This window comes from Cajanus cajan, chromosome 4 (assembly GCF_000230855.2).
Source record: "Cajanus cajan strain Asha chromosome 4, NIPB_CcT2T_4, whole genome shotgun sequence".
In the NCBI taxonomy this organism is placed as follows: Eukaryota; Viridiplantae; Streptophyta; class Magnoliopsida; order Fabales; family Fabaceae; genus Cajanus; species Cajanus cajan.
In genome coordinates this window covers 4,468,677-4,479,944 of record NC_138520.1, presented here as the reverse complement: position 1 = coordinate 4,479,944, position 11,268 = coordinate 4,468,677, and the positions used below count along the sequence as shown (strand labels likewise).

The 11,268-nt window shown below is 31.7% G+C and overlaps 1 protein-coding gene across 2 annotated transcripts; it reads left to right on the top strand.

Annotated features, from left to right (window-relative positions):
- The first annotated feature begins 1,182 nt into the window (after positions 1–1,182).
- On the top strand, positions 1,183–7,587 carry EMB1967 (Forkhead-associated (FHA) domain-containing protein). 2 transcript variants are annotated; one of them, XM_020381730.3, is made up of 7 exons: positions 1,193–1,426; positions 1,819–3,744; positions 3,840–3,897; positions 4,489–4,637; positions 5,101–5,187; positions 5,806–5,934; positions 7,236–7,587. In XM_020381730.3, the coding sequence occupies exons 1-7, from the start codon at positions 1,358–1,360 to the stop codon at positions 7,323–7,325; spliced, it is 2,508 nt and encodes an 835-aa protein (XP_020237319.1). In that variant the 5' UTR covers positions 1,193–1,357; the 3' UTR covers positions 7,326–7,587. The 2 variants fall into 2 exon arrangements, 1 of the variants encoding a protein (XP_020237319.1); XR_014433610.1 differs by lacking the exons at positions 3,840–3,897; positions 5,806–5,934; positions 7,236–7,587 and having other exon boundaries at positions 1,183–1,426.
- Positions 7,588–11,268: the final 3,681 nt, after the last annotated feature.

The window sequence follows — 11,268 nt, the reverse complement described above, 5'->3', positions numbered from 1 at the left end:
TGAAACAATAAATTAGTCAGTTTAAAACCATCATTTATATATTTCAAATGAGAAATAATTTACATAATTTTGTAGACAGTTGGAACAGCTGAATTAATTTATATATATATAACAAGTCGACATTGAAAAATTAGATTTTAACAATATCTCTATTGTTAGGCCAGTATTTTATTTGATGTTATTTTTCTATGTTTTGTGTAATAATATTATAGTATTTTATTTCATATAATTGTGACATTTTAAAATTTCAATAATACGTTTTATTTTGTTTGGAATGCAAATTAATTTATTTTAATAATTCATTAAAAATCATTTTTTTATTTGAATCCTAACCTTTGGAGTATAATTTAGTTAAATAAATCTTAACTAAATAATTTTTTTATAAAGATGGGAAAGATTATAAAAATGGTCACAATGATGATTAAACCTAGGTCCTCATGCTTCTAACTATCCCGATTCCTCCCCACCCAACCACTAGACTAATTCTAGTGATCTTTAACTAAATAATTTGAAATGATGCTTATTATTTAAAACTTATTTTATTTCCAAATAATTTTTATATTATAATATAGTTAAGATTTTAATAAAATAAATAAATAATACGACACACAAATATCTTTTAACTATTAACTATCTTATTGATATAAAATATTTATTAATTTTATCAATAATTAATCTCTTTAAAAAAAGTTCTTTCTTTTATCATGTTAGTTAAAGAATTCAAATTTAGTAATATTATAATACTTTTTTAATATTTAATAATTGAGATATTTTGTTAGTTATATTAATTAAGTTACGAACTATTAGAAATGGATTACCATATAAGGTTATCCAATTATTCTGTTACAATTAAGTTTCCATTCAGCGCACAAGTCCTCGTGTTCAGGGACTAATTATTCGTATAAAAAACGACGAATTATCAGAAATTTCTAAGATGGTTACTATAAAAATATATAAATTTAACACATTAATCTGTAATTGATAGCAAAATGATTTTCTATTTTTATACTTTGAAAGCATTTAAAAAAAATAAATTATAGTTGTGAAAATGTAAAAAAGAATATTTAGGCGAAATTTGTGACGAAATTTGTTATTTAGGTGTGAAAAAGGAAGGAGATGTTGTGCGATCTTAACTGAAGGGTAATTGAGATTTGAGAGTAATTAAATTAATTTAGTATTAAAACGTGGGTGGAAGGAAAGAAATCCCGGTTGATGGCAAGAAACGCGGTTGGAAGGGGTTTTTTGTTTGTTGCGGCTTAAAAGGCTAAAACCCTCGTATTGAGTGTGAGTGACACGCATAACAGCGTTGAGGGGGTTTTGGGTTGAGACTTTAGACTGAGACACAGAGAAGGAGGCGATGGGGGCTCTCGCTACATTAGCCCCTTGGATTCCCGAGGACGATCTTCTACTCAAGAACGCCGTTGAGGTTCTTCTTTTTTCTTTCCTCCTTTCAATTTAAACCTCTTTTGCGCCTACACCATTGCCTTCTATTCTTAATCTTTCACATTCACTTCGTCTCTCGTTCAACTCGTAAATAATGCTCTGTCGCTGCGATTTTCGCTTCTATTGTTGCAGTATCGGTCCACGGTATCATGGACTGCAGCGGCGACTGTAATTTTAGAGAAATAATAATCTCCTGTTTTTTTGTTAGGCTTTTAAAAAAAAGTTATTATTTCCCAAGAGAAATGTTGTTCGCAAACACATGCTGAATATTGAACGGATCTATATTTGTGTTATTTTCTCTTCTGGTTTTCGTTTTAGAGACAAGTTCAGGATTTGTGTTCAAGTTGAAGTTAATCTTTAGGTTTTTATTTGCAGGCTGGTGCTTCCTTGGAGTCACTTGCGAAAGGTGCAGTGCAGTTTTCTCGAAAATATAGTATTAGAGAAATACAGGATAGATGGTATTCTCTCCTCTATGATCCTGTCATTTCTGCAGAAGCCTCTGCTCGAATGACAAATTTTGAGCTTTCGGCTTCGCCTCTCCCACCGAAGTTCTACAGTTTTGGACACTCGAAAGAAAAGAAAGCTGTTTCTGCTAAGAAAAAGTCTGAAAGTGTTCGCAATTTGTATTACGCCAGGCGCAAAAGAATCCGTAATAATGTGTTAACTTCCATGGACTTAAGTTTTCTGGTTGATCCGGGGAATGGTAATTATGCAGTGAATGGAAATGAGCCTTTATCTGAAAATTGCTTGCCTGAAGGTGGGCCTTTGGATCATTTTTCAAATCTTGATCCTGCTCAGTATGCTTTTCCTGAAAATGTGATGGATGATAATGTTGCTTCTGATGGAGTTACCGCGGGTGTGTTTTGCCCTGGAGTTGTACTTAAGGAAGAACATCAAATTCTTGGAGATAATGTGCCTCTGAGTGGAGCTGTTGAGGATTTCGATGTTCCTAAAGAATTGGCTATAGATGGGTGGATTGGGGATGATAATTTAGAGAGAGTGCCTTTGCCCACTTTGGATCATATCAACAATGACGCTGGAAATATGTGTTCAGAGTTTGATGAAAACAATGGATTTGATTCACCTGAGTTAGAGTGTGGAACATCATTTAATTTATCTCCATTTCCTGAAATGCCAGTCTGGAGAACAGACGAGAGCATTCAAGAACCTGATATTACATGTGATGTTTTTAATGATACTATGGCTTGTGGGGAGGCTTATTTGGAAGAACTATCAAATTCTCTCTTCAACTTTAGTAGTGAGGAAGAACTCCTTCTGATGGATGTTGATGGAAGAGAAGGGATTGACAAGTCTTACTATGATGGTCTGAGTTCACTCCTACAAACTTCTTCAAATGATGTTAATCCAGATCAGATACCTAAAAAGGATGAAATTGAGATGTTAATGGCCTCACAGGAACATGTTATAAATCAGTCGGTTTCATGCCAAAAAGAAGTAGATGACAACCCAGGGTCAAGCTCTGGTGGTGTACAATCAAGCTCTAGTGGTGTACTGGTAGTTTACAAATTAGAGTTCCAAATGCCATCTTCTGCCTCGGCTAAAGACTCCCAATTTCCCGAACTAATTATTGAACCTAGTACCTGTACATTAAACGCCGAGTACCAAGAAATTCCATCCAATGATGATGTTTTCCTTCCATTTGATGTACCTCCTGTCATATTTCCTCCTTCAACTAAATCAACTTTTAAAGAATCCAATAAACCAATTTCATCATCTGTTCAAGATTATGGATTTACTAAGCATAGAGCTAGTGAAAGAGGTAAACCTTCGATGCATGTTGAACAGAAAAACCATGTAGAATCTCGTGCATCATCTCAGATGACAGGATCTCCTTGCTTCCCGGGACCTGTTGGTGGTTCTAAGGTAAAATGTGAGTTGCCTGCTAATCATGCATCACACACAGCGTCTAGGATTTCTGTTACTGTTTCTGGAAATAATGCTGCGAACAAAACAGATGCTCTTCTGCATCCAAATAAAAAGGAAGCTACCAACGTTGGCTTGGCGAATGATCCAAGCAATCATGTGGCCAGTTCTTTCATTAAGAAATCTACTGTCAATTCTGATGACTTCAGAAATCATCCTCAACCTAATGGTTCTATTATGAAAATTGAACAAGATTTAGCCTTGCCACTTCAAGATCACCTGTTGCAACATGCTGAAGTGGGACCCTCTGGTGTTCTTGAGTCAGAGCTGGTGGTAAATCCTCCAACATTAGATGAGGAAGAGGAATATATAGAGAGTGATGATGAGCTTCCGTCTTATTCTGATGTAGAGGCAATGGTAAGTTGTACTGCATCAATCTTTTTGTCAATGGTTAACTTTGCCTTTTCCATACCTGTGGCCATTTCTCTCATGCTCATACTTTCCTACTACAGGTTCTTGATATGGACTTGGATCCTGATGATCATCAGGATTTGTTTTATAATGAGGAAGGTATTACACAGCCATGGATTTTAATTGCTGTTACTTTGTTTTATTTATTATCTTTTTCTTCTTTGGAGAAGATATATGGAGATACTGAAAACAAAGTGATGACCCAACTAAATGGTATGGGAGTGTGCTTCAGTTACTTGGGCTGTTGACATCCTCTCAGGGCTCAGTTATCTTACATTCTTACTGATAGTTGCCCATATTTTTACATGATGTCTTCACAAATTGCTAAGTAAAGATAAAATGTGAGGCATTTTTATATTCCAAGAGGTTGCAATGCGCAAATTCTCTTTGCAATGATTTGCTGTTCATTCGAGAAGTGACAACAGATCCTGCAAGTCATTTGTGAAATATGTGGAATCTGTGGAATTTTACCAAATATGTCCAGTGTCTCCATGCATGTGTTTGTATGTTTGCCTTGATCATCATATATCCATTTAATATGCTTGTGGAACTCGTTGAATATTGCTTTGATTCTTGTGACTGTAATATTTACTCTAAAATCAATGTTAGCATATTAATTTTTCATTGTTACTGCCACTATCTATTTTCTTTTATTATAGCCTAACAATATGTTTTCTAATTACAATTTAGTATCAAGATATCAACATGTTGAAAGTAAAAGAGCTATCATGAGGCTGGAACAGGGTGCACATTCTTGTATTCAGAGAGCCATTAATTCACATGGAGCATTTGCCATTTTATACGGTCGCCACTCAAAGCATTATATTAAAAAACCTGAGGTATTTGAGCATGTAAACTGCTTATTTGGTCAACTTGTCATTTGAGAGATTTTTTCATGGATTCCTTTTCAAACAATCGAGCCATACCTAGCTGAATATTTTTTTTTCAATAACATCTGCAAAAAAAATCTCACAAGCATTATATCTATGGGCACATACACATTTAGTTGCTTTATTCAGATTTTGTTCCTGACTTGAGGCAGCAATCTGCTTGTAAATTATTGAGCGAGTTTTGTGACGAAAGTCAAACAATCAAGGAAGGAGTAGTTGGACAAACCTATTCTGCAATTATAAGAATACATGTTCTTTGTAAATAGCCTTGCACAGGGATATATATATATATATATATATATATATATATATATATATATATATATATATATATATATATATTTTCAATGTTTAAACAAATTTAAGACCTTGGATAATTCATTCTTTAATGACGGTTCAATTCATCATGCAGGTTTTACTTGGACGAGCAACAGAAGGTGTTCCTGTGGACATTGACTTGGGTAAAGGAGGGCAAGGCAATGCAATTTCTCGACGTCAGGTTAGTAAAGTTTACCAACTTCAACTTAAATGTCAATGCCGCAGCAACCTTTGCTGCATTTGATAGATTTTGATAAAAACATGCATAATGTATTTCTCATTTTCAAATTTAGGCAACACCGTGTTTATATCATAAAATTAGTTATACTTACTAATAACATCAATATGCTTTATGAAATACTTCAACAGCAAAATAACTCTTGCTCTTTCTAACTGCTGCTTTAGATCACATTCAGCAAACCTAAAATGTTTTTCTCTCCTAATTTTAGCTTCAAAGAGAAATCAATGCTATGCTAGGAATTTAACGGAGGAATAATTGTGATTAGATATAATATCTGATACTGTATGGAGGATCCATGTATGCTTAAATGCATCAGGTTTATTCTTCTGATCATAGGGGCAAACTATTTCATCTAGTGAAAGCTGTAATGGCCATTCTACTTATAATGTGATGTTGACATGACCTAAATTCAAATATTAGGACTGCAGAATTATTATTTTTTTCATTGGTAGTTTGAGATATTTTAAGTTGGGCATAGACGGTTAGGTGTGGTGTTGTATTCACTACCTAATTCAAGTTGACTTCAATGTATTATGTTTTTCCGGTGCTAACTTGTAGGCAATTATAAAGATGGATAAAGATGGATCATTCTACATCAAAAACTTTGGCAAGAGCTCAATCTTGGTAAATAGCAAAGAAGTGCTTACTGGCCAGTCTCAAAAACTGCATTCCAATTATCTGATTGAGGTATGGTCTCAAATTTAATTGATTTGCGCAAGCCTCATGGTGAATCATCTGATAGGAAATGATTCTCTTTTTTTCCTGATAAAAAATAAGGTGAGTAGCACCTGCTAGACAGAAAATAAAAGTTCTGCTCATGGATGCAACGTTTTGTTCAAACCCATTCCCTTATAGCTCTTCATTCATGCCTCCCGTACACTACCTATCCTTCTCTCTTATATTATCATTTCTTATCCAGTTGAATTCCCTCGTCCCATTCCATGTGCGCTCAGCATTTGATTATGTTTTTGAACAAAATTATTATTCCCTTTATATTCTATTTTGCCCTCCTCACCTACGTATGTTCACCAGTTTAATGTTTGACTTATCAATTTTCATCCTTTTCCTTTTAGCATTCAGCCCAGTAATACGGGTCTATCATTATCCTTATATGTTAAGTTTTGTCGTTTGCATCTTTGTATGTTCTTGCCCATGTGTTGTTGCAATCCTTTTGTTATAATGCTGCTAGAATAGTCTTTTCATGCCAAGTAGATCAGATATGTATGTGTGCCAGAGTCCATTTACAACTTATAAGATTGGAAGATGCTATAACATGTCATAACGTTGATCCTTAGATTATTAACATGCGTAACATTCCTGTTTCTGCTCTTTGCAGTACAATATCTTTATTTTTTTTTATATGCAGTAGGCAAGTGTTTGGGTTTCACGGAATTTAATTTTGGATTTGATGTATGCTGGACAGTGTTCATATTCTTGCGAATATTTTTTTTTCTTCTATTTGTTAGTTGAATTAAGTACGTAGATTCCTGGATTTCTTCGTACTTTCTACTTCAATTTTACCAGATAGGCAGATATGCTAAATAGGATATAAAAACACAGCCGGTGTTATTTATAATTATAAGAATGACTTGTTACAGTTTATGATATTTTAATTCCATACCTGCTCTGTTGTATTAGTGTGTGTTTAGTTTTGATTCATGAACGTAAGTTTTCTTTCTCTCTCCACGTTTAGAATCAAATTTACGTGGAAGCTTGAATTTTTTGCTTCCTGTAAACGTGAATTTTCACGTCCAAAATCCGAAGCAAACACACGCTTAGTACTATTTTCGTTTGTGAATGATTCAATTTATAAACTGAACGTGGAATTTCATTTCACTACTTTTTTCGGGGAAAAGGGTTTGGCTGTGTTCAAACTTGCACGATGCTATTTGTATTATTACTTATATCAACAGGAAATGTGAATTCTTCAGAGTTTTTGTACTTAACTTCCCACAGGTCTGAAATATGATGAGTGGTTTATCTTGTAGGTGAGGGGCATGCCATTGATATTTGAGATAAATCAAACTCGTGTGAAGCAGTACCTGGATCACATTTCTGACAATTCACAGACCTTGTAGTGTCGATTTGTAAATGATAGCAAAAGGTCTACTAACACAGAAGGTGCTTATTTTTACTGCACTTTCTGATTTTTGGGAAATGGTAAGCAGTGACACTATTGTTGTATATGTCATTGCATTTATTGGTGAACTTATTTTTCCCCCGGAATGGATTTATGCGGCTCTGCACTTTATTCCCTATGGTTTTTTCCTCACAAAAGTAGATAATTCACCAAAAGTTGTGTTCATGGTAAATTTATCCAATCCTGAGTGTTTGTTTCTACGCTAATGCCTTAATCTGTATCTCAAACCACCCTGCATTTTGTAAGGTAAGGAGGACGCATACTTTATTTCTTTTGCCTCCAGTCCATAGGATACATAATCTTTGAAGCAGTCTTGGAAGAATGACATAGGTCCTCGTGTTACATTTATTTGGAGTTCTCCATCTCGTTACCTTAACAAATAGATCTAAGGTTGTTGCCAAAGAATTTGGTCGTTTTCCCCTCTCCATGAAACTTGAAACTTGAAACGTCATTTTCCATCCCTAATTGTCTTTTTAATTTAATCTTAATCAATTAACCCAGTCATGTTATTGTCATATAGAAACATTGTACAAGTTGAATTCTTGTAATAGGGCATGAATCTCATGGTCGCTACTATTTAGAATCTACTCCCATGTCTTACGCCGCTACATGTTGAATTTTTTTTTCTTCTTTTTTTAATGATCGTATGAGTCAGGTTTTAAAGAAAAATATAAATGTCATCTTTCATGCAATGGGACTCTTGTCCTTATGATATGCGACGGTTAATCCCAGCAGATGCAGTCGTATCCAAGGTTGGAATTGTTTGTTGTTTGTTTATTTTCTAATGATCAAATAATGAAAATATAAATGTTAAATTGTGAGATGTCAACAGAGAAATTTTTCTAAACAAACTAAAATTATATGTAGTTTTTTTTTTTTCAGTTAATAATTTTGTAATAACTTTAATTTTTTCTATCTTTTATCTTATATAAATTTATGTCTCCATGCCAGAGTAAAATATATTTTTTTTGTAGACTATTTTTTTTAAAAGTTTGAGAATATGTATTCTTCAATTTCGCTAGTTTTGACCTTTATTGTCGGAATTTGCATAAGTTGAACTTCTCTCCAAATTCCTTTTATAATGTAAACCATGATTTAGTAGAGAAAATTTATTAATATAATTACTCACATCACAGATCTTATCGATATATTGTTTTTCTTTTTATTAAATATATATTTCAAACAGTATAACTACTAATTCATATCGAAATGCACAATTAGTAATGTTCCAAGATAATGATTGGTGGAGTGGTCGTGTTAGTTAAAAGATGCTACGATTTTGTGTTATGAATAAAAGCAACAACTTAATTTGTGTTTAGGGTGACGTTTCAAGTTCTTCAAACCAGCATTAAAACAAAGTTATAAATACTTGTTTTGTGATTTTGTGCATTCGAAAGTAAAATTTTTAATTGTGTCAAAACAAACATTCCCAAATACGTTGTTAATATGTCAAATGAATATATTTGGTGTGAGCCACGTGTTTGGTGAGTTAGACTTGGTGAGTTTTAAATGTTTTCAAAAATACTTTTGTTATAATTATCGTACAAAATTCATGGAAGTCATGACTATTTTTTAGGGTTTTGTACATATACTTAACATAAACTTTGATCTTGAAGCGATGTTACATCTTGTACTAACCGATTCTAATAATAATACTTTTTTTTTTTAAATAAAAACTGAAAGTCTATGTTTGAGGAATTCAACTATAGCAGCTGTGGTATACTTTGTTAAGTAATGATATACATTATACCTTGCACTTTATGTAAGATAAAATAAACCGATTTTACGTGCAAATAAAGATGATGTTCTAAACATAGCCTGCTAGCTAGTGTATTACAGGTGTATTTTTATTAAGAGAAACAGAAAATGAAGGGAGCATAACATTTTCAATTCCCATTTCCTTCCAACAAATAGCATACAATAATAAGACTGATGAGTTGTTCGGATCGAAGTTATAGTCTTTTGGCAGAGGCAAATGCATTATCTTATCAATATTCACATTCTTCCCAAAAAGGAGACAACAAGGAAAGACATCAACTATATTATATCAAACATCAAATATTAAAATGTATATGGTCCCCCTTTAAGCAGATTTTTTAGGAGAAAACCGACGTGGGTTATCTGCATTCCTGGTGGAGACTAGAACGATCCACCAAATATGGAGGTACGGGCCAAGATCTTGGATCCTGTTCATCTTGTGAGCTTCAACTATAAACCATGTCATCTCTACCTGAATCAGGTTACAGGTCAAGATAGTTTTTTTTTTTTTTTTTTTTTTTGGGTACAAATCAAGATAGTTTAATTACAAGATGATTAAAAAAAATATCTAAAGCAACAGTTTAATTACTAATGTAATGACATTATTTTATCAGTGTATAAATTTAAATACGTTTTTAATTCATATAATTATAATTTTATTTAATTCCAGTCATTAAAATATTTGAACATATATACTAAATAGCATTGTCAATTAATATTTTAAAGCTGAAGTAAAGCTTATGATATTCTATTAATATCAATTAGAATGAGACATTTTGTACCTCTATATATTTTATTTAAATAAAAAGTATAAAAAAATAAGAGAGAAAATGAAAGTTAAAATAAGTAAGGTGATTATTGATCAATTATATAATAGGTAAGAGAGTCTAAGAGAATACATTAATACCATTGACATGATTTTAAAGAAATGGTTGAATTAGAACTTCAAAATTAAAGTCAAAAACTTTATATTAAAGAGTGTCAAGTAATGTGTTTTTGGACGTTTTGACTATCCTAATCTTTAACGTGGTTTGAATAATAATATGCTATGTTATTTAAATGAAAGTGAAATTGAAGGAAGAAAAAGTTAGAAATTTTAAAAATGCCAAAAATAATATAAAATAGTTAAAAACTATGATTAAAATTTGAATTTTATGAAAATTAAAATAAAATTAGTCATTTTGTGGATAATAAAACTAAAACTAATCAAGATTAAAATCAACTTTTTTTTTTATAAAAAAAGTCATTCTGAAAATGACTAACATAACGCTTATCACACATTGTAAAAAAAAAATGCTTATCACGTGAGATGTGAATGACATGTGTTGCGTCACATGACTTTTACGTTACCTAAGATATTATTGTGCATAGCACTGCACTTATGTATATTTTCATTGGACAGATCAATAGTTAACAGAAATTTAAGAATTAGAGTATTTAAAAAATAAAGAGATTAAAATTAATAATTTTAAAAGCTAGAAACAAAAGCTAAAGTTAAATACGTTTTTCAAGGGCTAAAAGTACCATTAACCCTTTATATTAATATCAAATATCAAATGCTTACGCAAGACACTTCGTCACCATGATTATTAAAAACTTAAAAACATGTGAATTCGCGTAGATTTATGTTTAGGATGCTAGCTAAAGTGTTGAGTATCAATCATGACTTGTTAATAATCATTCTAAAATGGTTATTTAATATGATATGATGATATACATGATGTAATCGCTAACACGTGGGAGAAATTATTTTAATAAATTTCCAACAACATATACTCAAACCAAAGTTAAACATCTGTATTTTACTATATATGTTTTTTAGTGAAGATCTATACTATAATAATTCATTAAAAAAATTATACAACATTATTTTTTTTAATCTATTTTTTCTCATCATTTTATATTATATTTTTTCTCTTTTTTTCTTAGTTGAAAAGTTTATTTTACAAGTATCATTTTTTTAAATTAAATTAACACTGATACAACTTAAAATATTAATGGGATGCTTATCAATTTCTATAATATCATTTTTTATGTTTAATTTTCTCTTTAACATTATTTATTATATTTCAAATTTCTCTCATTTATCTTTTAGTTTTAAAAATTATTATATAAGTATCATT

Bases quoted from the DNA above. Each gene is read 5' to 3' on its own strand.
- EMB1967 (XM_020381730.3), top strand. From the start codon at position 1,358: ATGGGGGCTCTCGCTACATTAGCCCCTTGGATTCCCGAGGACGATCTT. The intron at 1,427-1,818 runs GTTCTTCTTTTT...TTTTATTTGCAG, and splicing joins TACTCAAGAACGCCGTTGAG to GCTGGTGCTTCCTTGGAGTC. The intron at 3,898-4,488 runs GTATTACACAGC...ATTACAATTTAG, and splicing joins TTTGTTTTATAATGAGGAAG to TATCAAGATATCAACATGTT.